Source organism: Mesoplodon densirostris, chromosome 4 (assembly GCF_025265405.1).
Source record: "Mesoplodon densirostris isolate mMesDen1 chromosome 4, mMesDen1 primary haplotype, whole genome shotgun sequence".
NCBI classification, from domain to species: domain Eukaryota; kingdom Metazoa; phylum Chordata; class Mammalia; order Artiodactyla; family Ziphiidae; genus Mesoplodon; species Mesoplodon densirostris.
The window spans coordinates 184,129,606-184,156,848 of NC_082664.1; the positions used below are offsets into that span (position 1 = coordinate 184,129,606).

The 27,243-nt window shown below is 40.1% G+C and overlaps 1 protein-coding gene across 1 annotated transcript in view; it reads left to right on the forward strand.

The window, feature by feature from the left end:
• The first annotated feature begins 15,353 nt into the window (after positions 1-15,353).
• ODAD2 (outer dynein arm docking complex subunit 2) overlaps positions 15,354-27,243 on the forward strand; it is a 187,059-nt gene continuing 175,169 nt past the window's right edge. Inside the window, exons 1-4 of the mRNA XM_060095515.1 lie at positions 15,354-15,388; positions 19,361-19,623; positions 24,170-24,327; positions 26,636-26,837. Coding sequence (XP_059951498.1) covers positions 19,400-19,623; positions 24,170-24,327; positions 26,636-26,837 — 584 coding nt within the window. The 5' untranslated portion in view covers positions 15,354-15,388; positions 19,361-19,399. The remainder of the gene's footprint in view (positions 15,389-19,360; positions 19,624-24,169; positions 24,328-26,635; positions 26,838-27,243) is intronic.

Here is a 27,243-nt window from a genome sequence, read left to right on the forward strand (position 1 = left end):
ATAGATTTTATTTTTAAAAAAATTTACACATTCCTCCTCTAAATACTTACCCAGTTTGAGTTGGAGAAGTCATAAATGCTCCTGGTTTAAATGCACTATATAAACTATGAATTCAAAGCAGTTAAAAAATATCTTTGATGTTATATCATTTCATATATATTCTATCATTAAGGAAAGCATTCCTATGGAAGAATAAAAAACTTTCTATAATTTTCAGTTTATTTCAATATGCAAAGTCAAATTTCTCTCACATCATAGAAACCTATAAAAATTATCAGTAGCTGTAGTCACTGTTTTATAATTGTCAGAAAATGGCTTTCCCAATAACTTTTCAAAAAATTCATAGCCCGAAAGAATTAACTGAAGAAGCCAAGTATGAGTTTCATAAGAAACAGAGATTTGAACAGTCATTAGAAATAGTAGACATTTTCCAAAACAGTAAAATATGCATTAGTAAAACTTCAAATTCCAACAATGCTATAATCTCTCTCCAACAATAGTTTTTAAATATAAATATTACTGCTTTAGATAAATAATGAAGATGGAACCATCTGGTGAAAATTAGTTACATGCTAAACACTTGAAGTTAAAAAAAAAATTAGGGTCTCTGAAAATAAGTATATCTCTACTAAAGCATTAGAAACCTGACTAGAAATAGCTCCCTAAGTATGACTATTGTACATGAATCTCCAACCCTTTTTTAAAAGATTGAGGAGGCAATCAGATTAAGTTTTCTCAACAGTAAAATATACAATCACTACCCACTGGTAGGCTCTTTTGCCTCAATTCAAATACCCACTCACTTCAACTAAAGCACTCACTTTAGGTAATGACCAGAAACAGGAAATGAAAAAATACAGATTCTAAAAGTAGTCACAAAGAGCACTCTAATATTCATGGTGTAAAATTTGAGAATACCAAAGAACGGATGGAGGGGACTCTCACCATGTACACTGTTTACAACAATTATTCACTGCATATCTTTGCCCCAAGAACAGTATCTATTATGAAAGCATTTCAATTCTAATTTATAGTAGTTCATATTTACATTGTAAGAGTTATTCCTGGATCATATGTTTAAAAGAAAGATGTTAAAATTTGTAAGGTTCAAAGACTATCTACAAATAAGAAAATGATTCAGAAAAAATTATAAAAATGGGCAAAATAAATGAACAGCAATCATACAGAAGAGAAAAGCAAATGGTCAGGGCTTCCCTGGTGGCGCAGTGGTTGGGAGTCCGCCTGCTGATGCAGGGGATGCAGGTTCGTGCCCCGGTCCGGGAAGATGCCACGTGCCACGGGGCGGCTGGGCCCGTGAGCCATGGCCGCTGAGCCTGCGCGTCCGGAGCCTGTGCTCTGCAACGGGAGAGGCCACAACAGTGAAAGGCCCACGTGCCGCAAAAAAAAAAAAAAAAAAAAAAAAGTGGTCAATAGAAGTAAGCAAAATTATGTTCAGCCTCATTAGTAGTAAGATATCAGCAGATTAAAACAATAATATTCTCTCATCAGATCAGCAAAATTTAAAGATTGATAACATCTAGTATTGTCAGGGGCACGGGTATATATTGGTGGGCTGTAAATTGATAGAATCTTTCTGGAAGGTCATGGGTAGTATGTATGAAACATTTTTAAAATACACATTTTCTTTGCCATAGCAGTCCAACTTTCTGGAATGAATATATATACATATAATGTATATATTATATATATTTGAAATGAATACATTCAATATATATTATTGAATAATAAGTGAACATATATGATTAGAGGATAAACATATATATAAAATTAGAGATGATTATGCAAGCATGTAAAGCTATGTATATAAAGATACACATTTTCAGTGATATCTACGTAAAAGTCAACAGTTGAAGGATTAAATAAATTATAATATAGTCTTATTATAGAATGCTATACAACATTAAAAATAGTGAGTAGGTGAATTTGTATAGAATGACAGACATTGCATGATTTACTGTTAAATGAAAAATTACAGATCAAATATATAAGATGATACCAGTAGTTTTGAACATATAGTCTTGAACATATAGTACCCTAGGTATCCGGCAGAAGCAAAGGTCAATCTTCTCTGGTGGAAGCTTTTTTTCCCCAGTTCCCAAAGAATTCCTTGAAAAACAAATTTCCAAGGGAAATGAGCAGCTCACAGCAAAAAACCATTCAACACACAGGTAAACAAGGTACCATGATTGTGAAGCAGCAAGAATACAAGACTTCAGGTATTGTTATTATAAGAATATTAAATAATTATGTTCAGCATGTATAAAGAAATAAAAGTTTGAAAATCTGTACAGAGAATAAACTATATAAAATGACCAAATTTGAGCAAGAACCAAATAGAGCACCTGGAAATGAAAAACCTAATAACTGAAATGAACAAAATAAACCCTCAATGGATGGGCTTAACAGTAGATTAGACACAGCTGAGGAGAGAGTTAGTGCTCTCAGAGATAAATAGTCATGAGGAAATTATCCAGAAGGTTGCACAGAAATGACATGCAATATATGGAAGAATAGGTAAAACAATTTGTGGATAGAGTACATATGTGCCTAATTGGAGCTTCAGGAAGAAAAGAGAGAAGGGGAGCAGAGGTATTATGTGAGACTAAAGTTGCTGAGAATTTTCCAGAACTGTTGAAAAGCGTCTTCTGTCAGATTCAAGGGCACAGAGAAAATCAGGCAGATAAATACGAAGGAAACCCACAACTAGAAAACTCATAGTGAAAGTGTAGAGCCCCAAAGAAAAGAGCAGATCTTTAAAGGAGTAACAAACAGCGGCTTTCCTGATGGCAAAACGGAAGCCAGGAGACTGTGAAGTGATACATTCAATGTACAAAGGGAAAACTACTTTTAACCTAGACCTCTATTCTTAGAAAAAAGTATCTTTTCTGCATGAAGCCAAACTGATGATATTCTCAGGCCATCAAAAACTGAGGGATATTTGCCATTAGTAGACCTTCACTAAGGGAAAATCTAAAGAGCGTAAAAGAGAGAGAAGGAAAGTGATCTCATATTCAAAGTCTGAGATACAGGGACTTTACCTGGTGGTCCAGTGGGTAAGACGCTGAGCTCCCAGTACAGGGGGCCCAGGTTCGATCTCTGGTCAGGGAACTAGATCCTACCTGCTGCAACTAAGAGTTCGCATGCCGCAACTAAAAACAGATCCTACGTGCCACAACGAAGATCCGGCACAACCAGGTAAATAAATAAATATATATTAAATAAAAAAACAAACCCAAAGTCTGAGATACAAACACATATGGAGAAAGATGTTCACTAATAGCTATGACAGAGTAATAGGATTTGGATTTAGGCTCCTGCCTGAAATACCACCGACAACAATAAAATAAAGAGGTAGGAGTGAAGGATTAAAAGGGGCCTGAGAAACCTTTTGGAGGTGACGATATATTCATTCTCCTGGCTGTAGTGAGTGTTTCACGTACGTTGAAACTTTTCAAACTGTACACTTTTAATATGTACAGTTTATTGTATGTCAGTCATACCTCAATGATTCTATTTTTAAAAGAAATGGAAAGCAGAGAAATTGGTAAATATATGCACAGAAACAATATGAAATGATGACTGTATAAAGCAGCAATATCACAGTTTTAAGGGGTTAAAAGAATTTAAACTCATGAGCACAACAGCATGTTATCCCAGAAGGGACACAACTCTGACAGGGATGAGGGCTCAGCAGGTGGACAAAGACATTGATCAACTTGAGACTTTGATAAGTTAATGATGCCTGTTATTTTTGGGGAACAGTATCAGAGTGCACAACTTCCAAATAATAGTAGATAAAACAGAGTTAGAAAAAAAATTAATCAATTCAAATAGAAGGAAACAGGAGAGAAAAAGAATCATAGGAAAGATGGGACAAATGGAAAGCACAAAATAAGATTTCACATAATGTAAATAAATTAAATGCCTTCATCCAACGCAAAGATTGTCAGACTATATTTTTATTTTTTTACTTTATTTTATTAAAAATTTTTTTATTTTATATTGGTGTATAGTTGATTAACAATGTTGTGTTAGTTTCAGGTGTACAGCAAAGTGATTCAGTTATACATATACATATATCTATTCTTTTTCAAATTCTTTTCCCGTTTAGGTTATTACAGATTATTGAGTAGGGTTCTGCGTGCTATACAGTACATCTTTGGTGGTTATCTATTTTAAATATAGCAGTGTGTACATGTCAATCCCAAAAATTGTCAGATGTATTTTTTAAAAATCAATTATATTCTGTTACAATGAACATATCTAAAATGTTAGTTTCCAGAAAAGTTGAAAGTAAAAGGATGGAAAAGATACCCCAGGAAAACACCAAACAGAAAGTTGGTGTACCTCTATTAAAATCATAAAAAATATACTTTCAGGCATAAATCATTACTAGAGAAAAACAGGTTAACTTTATAATGATAAAAGGGTTGGATCCTTAGAAAAGATAACAAGAGACTTCCCTGGTGGTTCAGTGGTTAATACTCCGTGCTTCTAGTGCAGGGGGTGCAGGTTCTATCCCTGGTCAAGGAACTAAGATCCCACATGCCACTTGGTGCAGCATGGCCAAAAAAAAAAAAAAAAATTTAATTTCTTTGTACCTATTACGATAGCTTCAAAATGTACAAAGCAAAAATGTTCCAGGTGATTAATTTTGGCCATTGAGATATAAGTAGAATTGTGGTATGGCAGTTTCCTTCAAAGTAAGCCAGTACATGACCTTTGCCCCTTTTCATGCTTTCCAACCTCCTGTTGGCAGGAATGTGGTCCTGATGTCTGGAGATAGAGCAGACCATGGAAATGGGGGTCCTGCCCAGGGGAGGAGCAGCCTGGGTCCCTTAGGACTTTGCGGAGCTGAACTACTGCTGCAGACTCTTGTTGTAATAAACTTCTGTCCTCCGTAAGCCACTGTTTTTGGAGTCTGTTTCTCACACCAGAACCTAATCTTAACTAATACAAAGTGAGTTTACAGAAACTAAGGAAGTAGACAATTTTGCAAAGGAGGGAGAAAAATCATCATGGCTTTCCTAATCCCAAAGAGCTCCTGTGATGTTACTATAACACTTAGGTAATCAATAAGACAGAAGAAAAAATAGTTTCCTCAAATGACAGCTGGCAATATATTGCATATGGTTTATTAATCTGCGCTTCTGCCTCTTTCAGCTGATTTGCCAGTTAGGAAGGAAACAGAAGATTAATCAGGTTCTTTTAGACTTCTTTTTTTTTTTTTTAACCTTAAGAACTTAAAGTTCATGGAAATTGCAAAATGGCCCGTTTGTGCTTAAAATCCTCTATAGGAAATTTAATTGAGTAAATGCAATATCTCTCAGAGAGAATGCACACATTCTAATTTCTGTTCTGTGATACCTGATTACAATCTGTTTGCGATCCCTAGAGACTAGTTTTGTTCCTGCTGCTATTGCTGCTGCTGTTGTTTTCTAATCCAGTGACAAAACCCAGAGCAGAATTGCTCAAGCCCAAACACTTGCCAGGTAATATTACAGGGATGAGAATATGAATCACCAAGAAAGTCAAAGGAAGATTTCAATATGGAAAACCAATGCCAGCGACCTCAATAAATGCTCTTCAGGACCCCAACTCTGAAAGGTAGTAAGTTCTGGCACATTGTGATTGGTGCAAATCCACACTGGAATGTATTGGAGGGTGTGACCTAAGACCGCAAAGGGCAGAGGAATATGGGGCACGAGACGCTCCATCAATGAACCAAGTGAGTGGTTTCCAAACTGGGAACACGTGGACTCTTGCCAAAGGGTCTGTGGGTGTAGATGCTTTATAGGAAATCAATTTCCAGATTCCAAATTGTTTCTGAAATTTATGTATCTAAAAACGTTCCTATGCACTAAGCCTCAGCCCGGTTTTCTCATCCTACCTTTTTACAATCACCCTTCTTCCACTTTACAAGACTCCGAGATATACTCCAGTCACCAAAGAAGACAAATCATCTCACTGTAAAACCCTAATTTATTTATTTTCTTACAAAAATCACACTGAATGGTAGAACTAATTTTCATTGCAAATAATGGTATCCATCATTCCATTATTCAAAAAGGATAATGCTCTTGGCTTCTATATCTTTAATAATATTACAGAGTTGAACGGCAAAAGACGACTAGCCACCCAAACAATGCTTCTTTTCTCAAAATAAGTAATATCCTCCTTAAGCCATGTTCTCATTTGGTAGAGACACATGATTTACTAGGCATCTGGAAGCCATTCTTTTAAGACGTCTTCACTGTTTCCTTTGGTGTTTTGGGGAGACATCACCCGGATATTATTAATCCTCAGTTTGTTTTTCCAAAATATCAAGTCTCACATTAAATCCTTTATTCTCCATGAGGATTTCTGGAGTAATCACTTCTTGGCTAGACTACACATTTTCTATATCAAATAACTTTCCCTGCATTCCATTGTATTTGCCCTGAGTTTCTACTTAAAAAAATCCAGAACAGGGACCAAGTGCTACTTGACATAAAATGGGGTTAAACATTTTTTTATGGTATTCTGTCTTCTTACTTAGATAAAAGATTGAGTTTAGAACCAAAAAGAGAGACTTTGAATAAAATAATTTATAAAAAGATTTTTTAAAGACTCAGAATAACTGCATAAAAATAAAGGAGCAAATCAGAACACTTAACTAGGCTATTCATCCTAGATATTCTTTTTTTTTTTAACTTACGATTACAATGTGTTTAAATTATTTGCAAACAACCTTAGATATTCCTGCTAGAGGATAGAGAATATGATAAGGTGACAGAACCACCATGATAATGCACTGGGAATGAAGACCACAATTAGAACCCACCTGAAGAATGATACACGCAGAAGGGTGCTTCAGCAGATTATTAGTTCCAGTGATTTCTTCACTCTGTTGAAGTGGTGTCAGATTATCCACACCCTTGCCCTGATTTCATGGTGGGCAAATAACAGCTCCCAACCTTAGGCTTTGCGCTTGGCCATGTGACTTTTTGGATCCATGGGATGTCAGTTGACATGATGCAGTCAGAGGCTTGGAATGTCCATGAAAGTGACTCACCACAACAAGTACATCCCACAGGTAGCCACTGCCCCTGAGCCTGAGTTCAGAACAAGGCCTGGAACCAAGCCCAGAAGCAGAGCCTGAAGCACAGCACTTACGCAGGGCTCGCCTCGGTGAGCCAGGCTACAAGAACTGCAACCGACCTGAAGGTCTGTGAGTACAGAGCCATGCATACCACTGAGTTTGGGGCTCTGTGTCTTGCAGCATTCTTGCAGCACTGGCTACTTGTCACACAAGCTTTGCCCTCTCCAATATCTCAGTTCATCAGGACTGGGTCTCTTAAGTCTGTGTATGATTAGCCAGGCCTGGATGATGGAGCACAGCCTTTCCACAAGGTGGTTGGCCCTGGTTTTTCTTGAGCAGTTGATTGGATCCTGTTTTTTTTTTTTTCTTTTCTTAAAAATCACAGTGATGGGCAAGACTCTTACTTGTCTTCGGTATGGCTCAACATTTCCAAATTTCTAAATGACATGCTTAAACTGCTATGGCTTGGTTTTTCTTTTTAGAGTTTATTGTTGACTCTTTATTCTGGAAGTAGAGGGTATAATTCTGTGGCCACCACTCCTGCCCCATGCTACCCATACACGTCCCCTCTTCCAACACCTGTCTATTTGACTGGAAGAACTGTCAGATGTCAGCACCTGTAGATCTTTGCATTCATGCTGGTCAGTGTCAGATCTTCTTCCTGAAGATGGAAGTCGGGTTGCCAGTGCGAGGAAGGGTCCAGGAGAGGGGGCGGCGGGGATGGTCAGCATTCCGGGAGCCCATATTTACTTAGTTCCATGATTTCCGTACAGTGTTTTCAGCTGCTCCTGGCGCCCTGATAAACCTCTCTGTCGGGGAAAAGGTTTATAAGTCCAGCTCCTCCTTGAACAAGGCTTTCAGGCTCTTTTTCTGTTTTCGGTCTACTCTTCACCTTTAGAGATGCCTCCAAGTTCTGAGTCTTTCCAGGGTCTATTTTTCTGCAAATGTTTTATTTTTATTGGCTTTGATCCCTTCAAGCTTTTAGGTTTCAGCTTTCTCCTCTCGGCTAAGCCATTTCAACCCTTCTGTTTTCTATTACCCACATTTTGTTGACGTGTTTCACCCATTTCATCTTCCCTCCCATTCTCTTTCCCCACTGTCATTTTAGTGATGTAGCATACAGGTTTAATTAGGCCAGTTTTTATCATTTCTATAGGTGTGGCTCAAACTGATAAGAGAATGTACCTCTATGGGTTTATTTTTTAGTTTTTCATTTATACAGAAATGAAGCACACAACATGCCTGCCTTAGTCCTCCCCAAATTCAGTTTGAGATTCTGTCATTTTGATTATCTTCTCACTCAGATTTTCCAATCAAAAGGCCAATCAATTGCACTACATGTATATACGAGAAAAAGATCCGTGAAAACTAATGTGTTTCCTTCAAGTCAAAATGTTTAAGGCAATCCTACACCACTTTTACTTTAGAATCAAAATCATTTTGATTAATGCATATGAAATGACCTTTGATGTTTGATATATGGCCTAATTTTGAATAATCTGTATATATATAAATTACTCATATGTTCTATGTCTGTTGTTTCTTACACAGTCCTAATCATTTACTATAGGAACACAGGCTCATTGTAACACATCAGAAGATAAGGAGGTATATAAATAAAAACACTAATAATTCTTCCCCATCCATTCACTTTCTAAGGCAGTGTATATTCTTGATTTGCTCTGAAATCATCCACAATTTGTACATATATCTAAGAAATAATGTGTTAAAGTTGTTTCACTAATTCAAAACATTGGGATTCAAGATACAGTAGACAGTTTATTCCAGAGTAAGGCACTAGGCTGAGATATAAAATTGTAAAGGTTATAACTGGAAAGTCAATTTCCTGACTCACCCATATTGAAGTTATAGAAGGGAAATGAGTGGATTTCCAGGGAAGAGCTTTTTGGAGAGAGCTGTGCTAGCCATCTTTTTTCTACTCACCTGCCCCCCAACCTCAGTTCAGAAGGAAGAAGAAGGACTTTAAGGAGACTACTCAGAAAGCTTAATATGTGTCCTTTATCCTGTGCAGTTGTGAATAGGGGAGGAGATGTTGGGCGAGCCTGGGGGGTGAGAGACAGGCAGAGTAGAGTGGCTCTGGCAGCAAAGTGGAGGAAAGCATCTATTGCGATAGGACTGACCTGTGCTCTAGAGTTTGCTGAGCAAATGATGTGTGAGTGCTTTCCATGGGCCAGATTTTGGCTGTGGGTGAAAAATACACTGGGGGTTGGAGGAGGTGGGATGGCAGCTATAAGACCTCAGCAGAAAGTAAATGTATGAACTGTACATTCCCAAGAATGTAGTCAGAAGGAAGAAGGCTGTTTTGGGATGGAGCAAAATACAGTGGGAAGGGCACCAACACTGCAAGATTTTTGAAATTCTAAGAAAAAACATTCACAAGAGAATGAGCCAGATTAGGCTTAATGCAACAAATGCAAAGGTAGTTTATGACAGGGCAGACAATTTAGAAGATTTCTTGTCCTTCTTCTTTCACTCTCCTTTCTCACCAAAAGGGCTAGACTGAGACTACAGAAAGGAAATAGTGAAGACAAAGTACAAACAAGAAGCTGACCAAGCTTATTCTATGAGGCCAGTATCATCCTGATACCAAAACCAGACAATGGTATCACAAAAAAAGAAATTACAGGCCAACATAGGTGAATAGGTGCAAAAATCCTCAGCAAAGTATTAGCAAACCAAACTCAACAATACATTAAAAAGATCATACACCATCATCAAATGGGATTTATCCCAAGGATGCAAGCATGGTTCAATATCTGCAAATCTATGAATGTGATACACCATATTAACAATTTGAAGAATAAATCATATGATCATCTCAATAGATGCAGAAAAAGCTTTTAACAAAATTCAGCATCCATTTATGATTAAAACTCTCCAGAAAGTGGGTATAGAGGGAACATATCTCAACAAAGGCCGTATATGCCAAGCCCATTGCTAACATCATACTCAATGGTGAAAAGCTGAAAGCATTTCCTCTAAGATCAGGAACAAGCCAAGGTTGCCTACTCTCACCACTTTTATTCAACATAGTATTGGAAGTCCTAGCCATGGCAATCAGAGAAGAAAAAGAAATAAAAGGAATACAAATTGGAAAGCAAGAAGTAAAACTGTCACTGTTTGCAGATGACATAATACTATACATAGAAAATCCTAAAGACAGCAACAAAAAACTACTAGAACTCATTGACAAATTCAGTAAAGTTGCAGGATATAAAATTAATATACAGAAATCTGTTGCATTTCTATACACTAATGACAAACTATCAGAAAGAAAAACTAAGAAAACAATCTCAGTTACCATCACATCAAAAAGAATAAGATACCTAGGAATAAACCTACCTGCAGAGGTAAAAGACTTGTACACAAAAAACTATAAAATGCTGATGAAAGAAATTGAAGATGACCCAAACAGATGGAAAGATATACTGTGTTCATGAACTGGAAGAAGTAATATTGTTAAAATGACCATACTATCCAAGGAAATCTACAGATTCAATGCAATCCCTATCAAAATATCAATGGCATTTTTCACAGAACTAGAACAAATAATTCTAAAATCTGTATGGAAACATAAAAGATCCTGAATAGCCAAAACAATCTTGAGAAAGAAGAACAAAGCTGGAGGTATCACACTCCCTGATTTCAAACTATACTACAAAGAAAGCTACAGTAATCAAAACAATGTGGTACTGGCACAAAAACAGACACACAGATCAATGGAACAGAATAGAGAGTCCAGAAATGAACCCACACTTACCTGGGCAATTAATCTATGATGAAGGAGGCAAGGATATACAATGAGGAAAAGACAGTCTCTTCAGTAAGTGGTGCTGGGAAAACTGGACAGCTACATGGGAAAGAATCAAACTGGACTATACTCACACAAAAATAAATTCAAACTGAATTAAAGATTTAAATGTTAAGACCTGAAACCATAAATATTCTAGAAGAAAACATAGGCAGTTTCTAGAAGAAAACTTTGACATCAGTCTGCAAAATTGTTTTGAATCTGTCTCCTCAGGCAAGGGACACAAAAGCAAAATTAAACAAATGGGACTACATAGAACTAAAAAGCTTTTGCACAGTAAAGGAAACTATCAACAACATGAAAAGGCCACCTACTGAATGGGAGGAGATATTTGCAAATGATATATCTGATAAGTTAATATCCAAAATATGCAAAGAACTCATACAACTCGACATCAAAAAAAAAAACAACCTAGTGAAAAGATGAGCAGAGGATTTGAATAGACATTTTTCCAAAGAAGGCATACATACGGCCAACAGGCACCTGAAAAGATGCTCTCGACATGACTAATCATCAGGAAAATGCAAATCAAGTCCACAATGAGATACCACTTCACACCTGTCAGAAGGTCTATTACCAAAAAGACAACAAGTGTGGTGAAGATGTGGGGAAAAGGGAACCCTTGTGCACTGTTGGTGGGAATGTAAATTGGTGCAGCCACTGCGGAGAACAGTATGGAGGCTCCTTAAAAAAGTAAAAATAGACTTAGACGATCCAGCAGTTCCACTCCTAGATATTTATCTGAAGAAAACAAAAACAATATGCATGCCTGTGTTCACTGTAGAATGATCAACAATAGCCAAGATATGGAAGCAACCTAAATGCCCATCAATAGGTGAATGGATAAAGAAGATGTATATATACCACACACACAATAGAATATTACTCAGCCATAAAAAAAATGAAATCTTGCCATTTGCAGCAACATGGATGGACCTAGAGGGAATTATGCTGAGTGAAGTAAGTCAGAGAAAGACAAATACTTATGATTTCATTTATATGTGGACTCTAAAAAACAAAACAAATGGAAAAACATAACACAACAGAGAGTTATAGATACAGAGAACAAACAGGTGGTTGCCAGAGGGGAGCAGGGTGAGAGGAGGACAGAAATAGGTGAGGGAGATTCAGAGGCACAGAATTCCAGATGCATGACTCTGTCATGACTTCAAGGCCCTGCCTTCTGCAATCCTGCCCACCTCACCATTCTCTTCTCTCTCTCTGCTTCCTATGCTCCCCGTCGCTGGCCTGCCTTCTATTCCAGGGATTTTCCATAGAGTTGAATGGACTCTTTTTTTTGCCAGCACTCGAATTGGAAAACCCAGTTCTAACAACAGAGTGCCTAGCACACACTGGTATCCAAAAAAGCACTTATCAAATAAATGAATATCTAGGAAGTTAGAATCTAAAAAGAAAAAGCCATTTCATTTCTGCCCGTGGTCTTGGTCCATAGTAGATCACTGAGAAGGCCGCTGAGGCTGGACTTCTTTGATTGTTTGTCTCGATCTGTAAGGAAAGGTTGGACCTGGGGAATTTGGCTGTTAGGACTTCATCAGACCTCGTGCAAATTTTCCTATCACCAGAATTCTGTTGAAATCTGAAAAATTCCATTAAGAGGCAATCTGGTCCCATAATGAGACTTAACTCCATGATTGCACAATACAGTGATTGTACTTTCCTGGTTTATGATGTTCCACTGTCAGTCCTTTCCTGATTGAGGAGGTATTGGACACTGAGACCAACCTTGCCTGTCACCTTCTCCTGGTTATGGCCTGTAAATACTCCTGTTGGCTGCCTCACACCCCTGGGCCTCACTCTAACACCGATGAATGGGCCCCTGAAACCCACTGAGCCCCCCGTTTACAGAATGTTATGTTTGCTATTGTGTCCCCCACTCCCATTCGTATGTTGAAGTCCCAGTTCCTCAGAATGCAACCTTGGAGGAGAAAGGGTCTTACAGAGGTAATGCAAACTAAAATGAGCTAATGAGGATAGGCCCTAGTCCAATATAACGGTTGTCTTTAGAAAAGGGGGACATTTACACACAGAGACAGATATATGGGGAGGACATCCCAGGACCATGAAGATGGCCATCACAAGCCAAGAGAGGCCTGGAACAGATCCTTCCCTCACAGCCCCAGAGGGAACGGATGCTGCTGACACCTTGATTTTGGACTTCTAGCTGCTAGAGCTGTGAGACGGTTGTTAGGCGACCACAGCAAATACTGCCACCGCATCCGTGCCTCCTCCACTGTGCCCCAGGAGCGCTGAGCTGCCCTGAGCCAGGGTGGCTGGTCTCACAGAGAGCACATTCAGCTGGCAGAAAGCGGTGGGGGGAGTCAGACATGTTCAAGCTTGTCTCAGCTGCCCGTGGCAGACCTCCTCTAAAGTCCCACTGGACGGAACTGGGTCATGTTCTAGCTGCAGGCAGTGTGGGGAGAGACCTCTGCCTCAGCAAACGGCTGGGTGCTCTCTGTGTTGAAGATTCTTTCCTGTAACACAGCCACTCAGAATCATCAAACTGGTTCATCAGTTGTGTCCAGGGAGATGTGGGCCTCACCTTTCTGGCACCTGGTCAACAAAGAACGTCAGGTGGCAAGCCATCTTTGACCAAATAATTCCTCAATTGTGCTCCTTCCGTGGGTCAGTGTCTCTTCTAGCTCTTAGGGGTACAGACTTGAAGGAGACAGAAAAGGTCCCTATTTCACGGTGCTCACTGCAGTGGTAGGGGACAGGCAAAGAGACAAAGACTAGTTAAGTCCTCCCGGGAGGCTTCTTTTGGTGGGGTGATCAGCACTCTGAGAAGTGGTCAGTTAAACTGAGAGCTGGGGGACAGCCACGTCAGTGCTTCCACATGGCAAGAAAAAACTGGAAGAAGCCAGCTGGGAATTCTACAAATTTAAATATTATTAGAAGCTTTTTTTCTTGGAAAATCTCAAGGTTAATAAATTCCAGTAAATTCCAATTTTGCAATCAGATTAAGCAATGGGAGATTCTGCCCCTTGGCATGAATTTGGCACATGAGGACACAAATGCTCAGATCTTGGTTGGTGCTGGCTTTTCCCTCCTTTGCAAACCAAGGTCAGTTGTCCAGAACTTTGTAGATCTCTGGCCAGTTTCTACATAGGGCCCTCAGTAACGCTCTCTCAATATTATACAGCTGATTAAAATGCACAAGTGAAATAAATTACCCAAAGAAGTTTCCCTCCTTCCGGGACCACTCCAGAATGCCTCTGAAAGGTGGACCCTCACCAGCTTGTTTACCTTCACCAGTTTGTGATGTGCATCAACTCTACAGCTAGGATGCTGTGACTGTCTTCGAGTGTAATCTCTCTACTTTTTTTTTTTGTTTTTTTGAATGGGCCCTTATACCTATTGGCACGTAATCTTTCTTTCTGGTGTTCGCAACTCTAGGCTTCTCTGGAGGTAGAGTCCCCTTCGGGCAAAACGACTCCACTCCTAACAACTTTCACACTCTCAGGAAGAGAAGAAAACCCCAAACAAATCGATCTTGTTTCTTTATGTGTCTGCAGAAAGGCTCTGTTTTTGAGCAGGGACAGCCTACTACCCTGACACGTGACACCTAACATCCTCACACATCTGCCTCCCTGGCTTTAAGGAAAAACAATCCAGTTCTAGTTCCTAAACACTCTCCCCCCTGGGTTGTCCAGCACTGTCCCCAAACACTCCAACCCCCAAGACAGTACACTGCTCATTCCCTCTTTTTTCTCAACCAAATATTTTCTTTTTTCCCATTCCCTCATTCCCCTCTGGCTTTTCAAGGTTGGTCTCTTGTTGGTACAGTGTCTGCTGGTGGGATCAAGGTCATCTTAACCCACAAACGTAAAAAAAGGCATTTAAAAGCACGGGGAAGTGTTCTCGCTTCATTCCAGTTCTCTGAACTATATCCAAGGGCAGCTTCTGCTTTTCCAGTGAGTGTTCGAAAATTCTAGCTTATTTGCCTTCTGGAGGGAAAAATGTGCACCTCAAATATCCTGTGAGAGGCCTTGTGCTATTTTTGAGAACCCAGTGAAGCTTTCAGGTACACAGAAGCCCTCCTGGAACGCTACAGGGCTCTTGTCTGGAAGCCTGTGGGGAAGCAAAACGGTGTTTCTAACGACTCTTTTCCATTTGCTATCGGTTCTACCATGAAGTATCTGCTAAAACCTCTCACTGTGCCTTAGGGAAGGTGAACGTTTCCTACCTGGTGGCCTGAGCGGGGACTCACCCTCCAGGAGGGGGAGGGGAAGGAGGGGGAGGGAGGGGATGGAGGAGGAGGAGGGGAGGAGGAAGACAGCGTGTTTCCAGGGAGGCGTGGGCGGGGGCGCGCGGGCGGGCTGGGGGCGGGACGCCGTGCGCGCGGCCCGGCGCCTTGTTTACCCGGCGTCCTAGCAACCGGCGGGCGCACGGGCGGAGCGTGGGGCGCGGTGCGGGCGCCGAGCCGGGCGCTGCAGGTCAGTGCGGCCCGGGGGCGCCGGTGTCTTTGCCGCCGTCCGCGCGGGTGTGGAAACGGGAGTCGCGCTCGGGCCCCGCTTCTGGCCTTCTCCCCGGCTTCCCCTTCTCTCCTCGGGCCCCAGGTGCGCCCCCTCCCTTGCCTCTCCCGCGCCCGTCCGGCCCTGCCTCCCCGCGGACACCCTGCTCCTGCCCGGGCCTCCCGCTCCGCCGCCGTCTCCGCGGCCCGCGCGCCCGCCCGGGCCGCACCCTCGTCTCCCGTCCCCTGTCCCTTCCCCCTCCGCCTTTGCAGCTCTGCCTCCGTCCCGGCGCCGTGCTCGCTGCCGCCTTCCCGCCTCCCCTCCCCGCTCAGCCCGGGAAGCCAGCCTCCCGCTCCGGCGCGTTCCGCCCGTCAGGGGGCCGCTTGCTGCCGTCGCCGCGTGTCTTCACGTGGGCTGAGTTTGCCTGGGTTCAAGGTTCGGTTCCGGGCAGTTCGGAAACTGATTTTTCTGTAGGTCTCACCGCCTAGCTTCCTCGTTCTCAGGATGCCAGTGTAGGCACTGTCTCCTAACCCGCTTCACCAGCCACGGTTCTGGGTCTTAGGGTGGACGTTTTTATTCCTGTAGTCTCGTAAAGAATTTGGTTTTGCTTCTGCTCAGGTGTTACAGAAATTATTCACGAATGGGTTTCATTTTATTAACGATCCTGGAGGCTTGCAACGGACCCTTAAAAAAGAAAAACAAATTGTATCCATTGGATGAGTAGAGAACATGAGTGTAAAGTGATTCTTAATTTATGGCAACAAACACATGCACTAAACCTTTTTTTCCCTGTAATTGTTAAACTTTAAAATCTTCAGTTAATTCAAAGGTATGTAGTATGTATGCACATGTGTTCATTGTAACCATGTTTCTCAGGCCCAAAGAACTCATGGATTGGCACTGGGTGGAAACGTCCCATCAGCCTGTCTTGATAAAAAATGTTAGTGTTTGAATTTTTACCCGAGTTATACTGACCATTTTGGAACATCACTGGAATTAGTGGAGTAAATGCTGTAGCTTTGGTCCTCTTGGTAAATTAAGAGGCCATTAGAAATTTCTCATACTTAAGAAGAAAAAAAATACAAGACTACCTATTTTTTCTTTTAAAAACTCAGTCAGTTGGGCCTCCGAAGTCTTTTTTTTTTTTTGTTAAAGACCTTTTATACATGGTGTTCTCTTCTTTGGGATTTTGTTCCACTTTTTATTTTTGGAATAATATTCAAATAATATTGTACTTGCCTTCTGGATGCTTATAGGCCCCCAAAGATTTTCTTAGGCCTTCTTAAATCAAGCCTGTCCATCGCTGCAGCTCCTGGTTTATTAGACTCAGAAAAACAATTTGAATAGAGTCAAATATGTTACACACATTCCTAGAAAAATGTATCATGATGAAAAGACTTTTTGCCTGTCGTAGCTCCTTTGTAAGTGTCTTCCAGGAAGTTACTCTATGGCATGTTGACTGCCACAGCCTTACGTAATTTCACATTTTTCTTTTAAAAGGTGCAAGAAGGAAATGATGCATACCATACAGCTTTATAAACCAAAACAAGTTTGTACTTAAGATTAAAAACAAATAGAACTGTCCTCCTGAGCCTTTCCATATAAGATAAATCTATTTGCATTTATTCTCGTAATACTGGGAAACTCAGCAGTATCACACATAAACATCAGTAGCTGCTTATGTGTTCAGGATCTAGCAGTAGAAACAAAACACTGAAATACTAAAACGACTGCACACAACAAATTCGTACATTTTTTGGTGTACATTTTATTTCACTAGCACTTTTTCAGACATATATATGTACATATGTATGTGTATGTATAAGTTGTTCTCAACCTTATCTGATCCAATACTTGCTTTTTATAACAAATAGTTTGTAGTGCCCACTTTGCTCTTCTGAAATCAAAATCATAGTTTTAAATCTCAGTGGTGCTCTAAATATAAAATAAAGGAAGATAATTGTAATAAAGTATCAGCATGTAAATGCTCAAGTATATATATATATATATCCTCAGAATATATAATGAAGTAATCAGTTGTTCTAGCCTTACATAGAATTACTGTGTATGCAGTAGCTCCAAATACAGACGTGTCACTGAAACTTAAATTGTGTGACTAACATTTCAGTCAATGACATGATTTTACCAACTGCTGACCTCTTGGTAAAGTTCTGTGTAAAATGAAGTATATACAACTGTCCTTTGATTTATATAATAGTTTCAGTTCTGGAAAATTCAGTGCATATTAAAACTGTGAAAAAATCCTTCATGATTATTTGTAAAATAGTGATAGGTTGTAGGCTCAGGTATTAATTATCTGAAGTGTTTACGTACTAGATGCTGGAGATCGCAGCATAATTCTTCCTTCTGGGCTGTCCTGCACATTGCAGGACATCTGGCATTCTTGGTCCTCGTGACTAAATGCTAACAATGTTCCATTCTTATCATTTTGATAATGAAACATCTGGACAGTGCTTCTCCTCTGCTTCTCAGCGGCCAGCACTGCCCATTTGAGCACCTCTGATCTAGATGTCCCTGTTACTGTATTTCAGGATTTAGTACAGGATGGAAAGTAAAATCTCCAAATCATTTCTGTAGAATATTGGTACTGAGCTTTTGTAATAATGATGGGTCGAGGGGGAAGCTAATTACATTTTTTTTTTTTTTTTTTTTTTTGCGGTATGCGGGCCTCTCACTGTTGTGGCCTCCCCCGTTGCGGAGCACAGGCTCCGGACGCGCAGGCTCCGGACGCGCAGGCTCAGCGGCCATGGCTCACGGGCCCAGCCGCTCCGCGGCATATGGGATCCTCCCAGACCGGGGCACGAACCCGTATCCCCTGCATCGGCAGGCGGACTCTCAACCACTTGCGCCACCAGGGAGGCCCTAATTACATTCTTTATTTAACTTTTTTAACCATTCTCTAATATTCCAGAAGAAAGGTTTTAATGATCAGTGTTATTACAAATGAGAAAATAAACAAGTGTAGATTATTTGAAAAAAGAAGTCTTAAATGTCCATTATGTATTAATGTCAGAACTTATTTATTAGCTTGGCTCTTATTTAAGTTTACAGATAATATTATCTTTTCAAAGATCTTCTTTTAAAGGCTAATTTCTATTTAGCTAAAGTAAAATTTATTTCAATTTCTGTTTTACATTTTAATGCTAGACTCTTGGTAATTTAGATAAACAGGGTAAAGAGATTCTCATTTGTTCTCACATTTGCTCTTAAGAAAGTTATGAATTATAATAAAATATTCTGGGCAGGATATATGGGCAGGGAGTATGGAATTTTAACTGCTCAAATGTTTTGATTAATAGGGTCAATATGTGCTTTACCAATTTTCAGAAAAAAATTAAAATTCTGTGTCACTTAATGTTTTTATTCTGTTTCTTATGAATTCACAAGGCACTTGGGGGACATCCAGAGCCCTCAGGATCATTTTCATCAGCCATCATTGCAGTGATGCAGATGTATGATGATGACAAAGAATAACAGAAGTCAGTTTAATAGCATAATTCTAAACAATGTGTGACCCAGATCAAAAGAGCATCGCTCCCTTCACCTCTGGCCCCAGCAGAGCTGCAAACCAAAGGCCTTGATGCCAACCTCCTCCAATTCTTTTTGTTCCGCTCTTGGACTTTCCTGTTTCCAATTTCTGCCCAGCTATTTGAATTCTCTCTCTTAGGCCCAGGAAAATGAGAAAGAAGTTACTCATTCCAGGGCAGGCAGATATTGGAAAATCCTTACGTCCTCGTCAGTTTCACTTAGCGCTGGTTCAGGGAAAGTTAACTATTTTATTGAATTGAAGAGCAACTGGATCATTTAAAAAATCCACCTCTAAGATGAATAAGCAGAATGCGGGTTGGATACGTGCTAGCTTAAAATCTTGAACGTGAGAAATGTTCTGGGGGAAAGGTGGGTGCTATCATCTCTCTCTCTGCCTTGACGCAGTGTGCGCGCTGAGCTCGGGTCTGAGCATCGTGGGATCCCATGGGCGCGGCACTGACAAGGTCCGCGCAGTGGACGGCTGCGGGGCACGGGGCTAGGGCCCTGGAAACTACCCCTCTCAATGAGGCGATACTGAAGGAAATTATTGCGTTTGTGGAGAGTTTTATCTATAAACATCCCCAAGAGGCAAACTATGTTTTTGTAGAACCACTGGAATGGAAAACCAATTTGGACCCCTCAGCCTTTGGATCAGGTTATGTTGTCAGGTAAGCCAGTGAATTGCTTCTAGAGTTTAATATCTTCAGTTGCACGTTTTTTATTGATTGGTTGTAGGTTTGGGGCAAGTCGCTTAACCTCTGTGAATCTCAGAAATCTCAGAAAACCGGAGACGCTCTGGTGAAATCTGAGGATATTTTGTTTGGCCAACACACTAATTTTTAAATTTGAATTTTCTTTCCATAGGGGATGTGTTCTCCAGGTCACCACACTCCCAACATTTGCTGTTGCCTTGTGACTGGCCTTTCCACTCCTATGAACTGCCAGATGCCACTAGGCATTGATTTTGTGATCTCAGATATAGACAAAATCCCTTCTGATATTTAAATCTGTAAAATCTGTGGGGTGGCAGAGGGAGAGTGGTACATTTTGCTTAATATAAGGGAGAAACTTCTTAACAATTAGCACTGTCCTCAAATGAGAACTTTCCAAATCTGAGATTAAAAAAAAAAAATCCTACCTCCACCTCAAACAATGGGCTGTCAGTTTATGTCTTTTGAACATAGCTAAATGTATATCTTATGTAAATTACATATGTTTTATATAACTATATTATACTTATATGAAATATTGATATATAAGTATAAATTACAATTGTAAATGATAAATTTATATAAATTCATATATATTTTTTTTTTGGTCATCCTCAGTTTATGTGTCACTCCAGGCATTCTGATCCTCTTTTCTGTATCTCTGTCCCTCTTTGGTTTTGCCTATGAACTTTTAAAGTCTGATCTTTTCAAAAACAGTTCTCTAACTAGCCAAAGTTTCCTATAGATGCCTTTTCCATTTTTTCCCTTTGGGATTATTTGTGAGAATAAACTCAGAATTTAATTTTTAGAACTGTAAAACCATTCTTGAACTGTATTTCAAAAGCTCTTTAGTTCTGGTATCATGATCTATTTTCTCTCTGAATTTTCTGAAATCTTTTTTCTTTAATCCTATTTTTAACGGTGCTTATGGTCACTTTCTCCCAAAGTGCTTCATTCCTCCCACCTAAGTTCAATGTAGCATCACACATTGTTTTTTCTAATTTTTGAAAGATGAACTCATCTGTAAAATCAGTTAAAAACATGTGAACTACTTGGTGCAAAGATGGATTTAAAGCAAATGTCAGAAGAGATCAAGATTGTTGTTGTATCTTGCCTCTGTACTAATTTTGTGTACGAGTGCAGACGTGATCACATCTGTGCCCTAGTGAGGGGGGCTGACATACATATAATGTATCACTATTTCTCTATCCCTGTCCAGTTTTCTTTGCTTTATTTCTATTTTTGTATCTCTGCATACAGTCTCTAGATACAGTGTTCCCTCAAGCAGGATGTTTTGACATTTTGACACCATGTATATTTTGAACCAACTACCCCTTGATTGTCTTCCTTCTGTCAAATTTACCATATGCAGCTTTTCTGTGGGCCAACTTTTCTATACGTCATTCTTGTTCCTGACCTGTGTTGATGATACCTTTGATGCTGGAAGGGATGAGAGGGGTGTGATAGCAGCGCTTGTTGCATAGGAAGGAAACCATGCCTGTGTGTCTTGATGAAAACCAGGTAGGCACCGACTGCCCCGAAGAAGGCAAAGGATACAGCTGAGATTTTGGTAATAATGGAGAATACCAAATGCTTTCATATCCAGGTCTTGACCGTACCCCAAGGAACTGTCGGCAACCCATAGCCACTTGGTGTCTGCTACGTCCAGCAACATGAGAAGTGAGGTGACCCGGGGTGCCCTCGAAGGCAAGAGGAGTGTGCTGTGGACCAGCCCCACTGCCACACCCGTCGCCCTTTGGTTCATGCACTCTGTGTGCTTAGCTGGTGGACCGTAGAACACATGTATTCGTTCATGTAAAGTGGGGGAAGCCCACTCGTCAGGATTCATGTCTGTAAGTCCATGTGGACAGCCAAGTCATCATGAGGAGTTTAAGCCTAGAGGCTCTGGACGCATTGCTACCAAACAGTAATACCCTTGCATGGTTTAGAATAGGGGCCGATTCTTCTTGGGGATATACATTCTCTCAGCCCTCTTGTTCCAAAACAAGTCAGTTGTATCTATACTGGTACAATTTTTGTTGATCTCTGCAGATATTTTGGGGACTGTGTTTATACTTGTGGCCTCACTTCTCAGCGGATGTTGTGCATCTCCAAACGCGGTCTCTGTAGCCGTCGGCACAGTTGTGATCAGCCTTCTTCTGATTTAGGCGTGTCGCATATGACGTTGAAATCCACCCTTTAGTCACACAATGAGGAGGTTGTACGTCCCACCCACCACCTTCTTTCCTTTTGTGCAGATGGTTATTAATTGACTAGATAAACACAGGACTTTCCGCACGGCCTGCTTCACTCATTTCCTTTAGACTCGTTCCCGATGTGCAGCTGCTCATCCTGTAGTATCACCTCTCCACGTTCGATTTTGAGGGGAAAAGATCTCTACTTTCATTTGAATGGAAATCAGAGGTCTCTTATCACCATTTCCAATTGCTTTTGTTCTTCTCACACAGGATGAGATTAACAGTCTTCCTAAAACACCTCCGAAGGAAGCCCAAGTCACTGTAAATTAGGGACCAGTGACACCACTCAGTGGTGACACCATGTGTGAGGGGTGCACAGAACTGAGGTGCTTGAGTCTCTAGAATGTAGCTTGGGTGAGCGTTCAGAATTGCTTTGTGAAAATGTTACCTGTTCTCTCCTTCGGTAGAACTATGATTTTTGCATCACGTCTGCTTTAATATCGCTGTATGTCAGTTGTGAACTGCAGTCTGCTGTGTCTCAGTTATGTACATGAGTCAGGACCAACTTATATGCCGGTTCGAGTTCTGTGTGGATGAGCCAACAGGGCGCCTGAGCGAGGGGTCCTCCTCTAGTGATGCACACCTCACACACAGTTCATACCTTTTTGGTCCTTGGTTTTCTGATCAGTATCACTAAGGCTGAATTACATGATCTCCAGCCTTAAAATGGTATTGTTTTATGAGACAATAATTATCGTATTTTGGTAAAATTTCACAGTCACAGTATTAAGGTCAGTGGCCCAAAGTTCTGTCATTGAACTCTTTGTCATCCCTGAGCATTACTAAATAGTTTCTCACCTGTAGACTTATTTGTGGAGTAATTACTATGTTCTGGACATGGAACCTGACATTGGGGTTTAAATAAATCAGACCTTTTTTCCTGCCCTCTATAGCATAAGCTGAGTATTTTTAGCTCCCTCCTGCAGTTCCAGTTTAAAAGTCTCTTGATCAGGTCGGTGGATTTCATTTATTCTTTCTTTCATTCTTCTTAGCCTTATCAAGGTGGCTACAGCAGTTTTCTTCCAAAGAGCTCTTTCCTCAGGGCTGGCAGACCACGAGCCTGAAACGGGAGGCTGCTTTTCGACAATCCTCTCCATCACTGGCGTTTTAGTTCCTCCTGGTGTCTGTTCAGCTGCAGGCTTCTGCTGGCAGAAGCAATGAGAATGTCCTATGCCCTGCTGTTCTCCTGGTCTCTCCAAGAGTTTCACCTTCTCAAGTTCAGGAGCTTAGTCCTGTGGGCATTCAGTCTGCCTGTGACTTTGTCCTGTCCTCCTCCGCTCAGCACCAGCGGCCAGCCCCAGAGCAACCCTCTAAGAAAGCTCCTTGATCCTTAGGGCGTTCTTCCAAAAGCTTTATTCCTGGGAAAGTATACATTTTGTAAATGATGCACGTCCCTGGCAAGCCTAAAAACATTTTGCTCCTTCATTTATGAAATAGTAGTAGATTGTCTCGAGTGTCAACATTTCACAGCTATTTATCTGTGTTACAATTTAAAATATCAGGTCTTAAGATGTGGACAGTTTTGCCAGAGATATCAGTATGCAGTGAAAAGCTAGGCAGTTTAGGTAATGTTGTAAATGGTAGAAATCTAGAGATGTATCACTGCCATAAAAACATCTTAGTCTTTTAGAAATGCCAACCTAAAAAAGTTAAAATGGGCAGAAACACCAATCTAGGAGAGCTAATAATTTCTGATCAGGAAAAAGCCTTGTTAGAAAGATTGCTTGTTATCCTAAAGTAAACCAAATTGGAGGTTTGGAGTGGGAAAATAATCCATTGAGGGGATCTAGTTTGTCTTTTTTCATAGCTTTTTTGCTCATAAACAGAGTAGCCAAGAAAATTCCTAACCACTAATTACTGTGGTATAAAAATTTTATAAATTAAATAACATTAGAAATCCACAAAACATGAAAGGTTCTGTAGAACCAGTGATTTTTAAAAACATGTCCAATGCATTATTAGAAAAACAAAACCAAAAACTGTGACTGAGTTCACATAGGTAGTCAAGAAATTGTTTAAAAATTTTCTTCCTGGGTATATCACGTTGCTAATAAGTCTGGGGATTTAAGGGCCTTTGTGTGGATGAAAGTGGGAAAATAGATGAGCTTCTAACGAGGTATTTATATTCTCTGTGCTTTATCATGAGACATGGAAATAATTTGTTGAAATGTCTTAAATTTAACTTCTACTGGCATCCAGGTTAACCTTAAGCTTTCAAAAAAATTTTTTTTGTTTTCGTTTTTTAGTGAAACAACAGTCAAGTCAGAAGAAGCTGATAAAAATGGACAGCCTTTGCTATTTCTTTCTGTACCACAGATTAAAATTAGGAGCTTTGGGCAGCTGTCATGTGTGTTATATATTGCCAAAAATACAAAGCTGAAGGAAGCACAAGCATGTATTGAAGGTGATATTTACACTCTAGTCTGTGATTTGCACTTTCAGAAACTTAATCTTGGGGGCGGGGGAGGGAATCATTTCTTACAGTCTCTTGAAAAAAGTTCTCTAACCTAAAAGGTAAAAAGTACTATGTTCAACTTGATTTATTGATTTAAAAATGTCATGGATTGATTTTGGCTGAAATGTTATGCTCATATCGGATTTCTACTTTAAATGAAAAGCCTAATGCTTTACCATTAGTAAGCTTCGAGACTTCTAATTTTAGTGTGTGGTTTAAAGAGAGCCTTCTTAGCTCCTGGAAAGACCTGACGCCTTTAAGGTTCACGTTCGGGGAAAAAACAGATGTCCAGGGCCAGCACCAGAATCCACCCTCTCCTCTTGCATTCTGCTGTGATGGATGGTGATTTGTTTCCTTTAAAATGAATGTAGCCTCTTCCTTTAGTATACAGCCCATAATAATCTCACTTTCCTCTTGTCTCAGCCCTTTGCATTGTGGAAATACACAGCTTTCTGTGAATAGCTACATTCATTCAGTGGAAAGTATTTTTCCTCTTCACTAAAGTTATATAATGTTCTTATTGTCTAATCATCTAACATGCAAAAATGAATGTGATTGATCACCTGCCATAATTGGGCTCTAAGTATTTCTTACGAGTAGAAATACCTGACAATAGGTAATTATGTCATATATGTGTTCTGCTTCTTTGGAATCATGTGACCAGTGGGTCCCAGGCATAAGGTCCGTCATCTGTCATCATTCTTTGCCACTGTCCGTGGCTGTGAGGTGGAAAGTTAGTCCTTTTTTTTAAAGATGTGAACCTTAGAACAGCAGCTTCTTTTTACATCTTGACTGCTCTCCCTGTACATCAAAGTTACTTTTCTGAGAGGGCTGAACTCTTGAGAATAAAAGTGAATTTAAGAAGAGTCAAGGGGCTTCCCTGGTGGTGCAGTGGTTGAGAGTCCGCCTGCCGATGCAGGGGACATGGGTTCGTGCCCCGGTCCGGGAAGATCCCACATGCCGCGGAGCGGCTGGGCCCGTGAGCCATGGCCGCTGAGCCTGCGCGTCCGGAGCCTGTGCTCCGCAACGGGAGAGGCCACAGCAGTGAGAGGCCCGCGTACAGCAAAAAAAAAAAAAAAAAAAAGAGTCAATAGACGCACGGCTGTTCATTAAATTCAACTTAATATGTAAACTTAATACATAGAGTGTTGTACGCCCAATCTGGCTAAATATGTATCCTTTGCTGCATTTTGCCCTTTCTGTAAGAGTTCTAGGTACAACTCTTAGTTTTTGGTCCAAATTGCGTGGTACCTGGCAATTTGGAAGTCAGCTTTGTGTCTTTCCCCAGAATTCACCTAGTATGTTCATAATCTTTAGAGACGACAGCTGTAAGGTGATGAGTGGAGATGCTCACTAAGTGCTTGGTTCCCAGGCCTCCTTCCTGGGCTCCCCCAAGACTTTCCTGCTGGTCGTTGGCTTCCTGGGGGAACGTTAGTGCCATCGCTGTGCTTCTCTTCCTTTCCATCAGGTCAAGCTTTCTGAATTAGTCCCACAGGCATCCCCCAACCCATGCAAATGCATATATATTTTCATCTGAGTTGAATTCCTCCTTTCTAAACACGGTTTTGCCCATTTCTCCCTCATTTTCAACCATATAGTTTTTTGGCCTTTATTAAATTCTGTTTTCAACATCTCTAGGTTCAACTTTCAGCCTTGATCACAAGTTGATATTTAAAATTTTCACTGTGATTTTGGCATGTATGTAAATACTGCTTAGATTTGTTTTCCCAACCAATGTCAAAAGACATTGAAAATATAAGCAGTTCAAACAGGTGGAAAAGATTGGCAGTAGATCTGTAGACTGAGAAAAACATGCTATTTTGGAGAGAAAGCATTTGTGAATACTGTTCACTGGTATACACACACACACCACACACACACAGTTCTAGTGATCATTCTTCTAAGGAGACCAGTATTTCTCTATCTTCAAATCAATTCTGAATGTGTTGATTGAATGCATATTCTGAACAATGCCCCACAGTCAACTTAAAAAAAATAGACCTCTGAGCTTCTGTCCTATTAGGGTGATAGCATATAGAGATGATATTACAGTACAAGGTAAACATCTCAAGAGGTGTGAGAAAGTTCCTAAGTACAGTAAAATCTGAGAAGTAGAGATTAATTCAAATTGGGTCAATCAGAGAAAGCTTATTGAAAGAAACACATTTGAGTGGGCTGCAAAGGATTTGATAGTCTTTATGGTTCTTGCAATAGAAGACAAGAGGATAACTTTTTTTTAATTCACTTTTTTGGTCAGCAAACAGAAGCCCCATAGCAAAAATCCTGGGCTTGGATTATGATATGATAAATGAAATAAATGAAGACTCATCTGTATTAACTATTCTTGATAAAATTACCAAAGATGATGATCCTGAACGTGAGATTAAGATGAAGATCGCCCTGCTACTCAAGCAGCTGGGTCTGCACCTACTCAATCGTTCTCTGAAAAATGTTTCCTTGTGAGTCTTTTTTTTTTTTCAAAAAGAAACCTCTAAAAATTGGTTATAAAAAGTACTTTCAGAGCTTTAGGGAAAAGACACAAGAAAAATAAAGTTTGGAAGTGGTTGCTATTGATTTAACATTACATTTTTTGGAATAAAATTTTAGTTATTGCATGAAGATTTCTAATTCTAAACAGTACAATTTTCAGTTAACATGGCTAAAACATTGTAGTGGAGTTTCATCTAATTCTGAAGACATTAAGTGGTCTTGTTACTTTCAAAGTCTCTTAAACTATTAGATAAATTTTAAAATTATAATGCAATTATCGTGTAGAGTTTATCAAGTTTAAAACTTCATTTGTCCTGTCTTTCCTAGTACTTTGGAATTTTCATTAAGAAATGAAGTGAATATTGAAATGAGTAT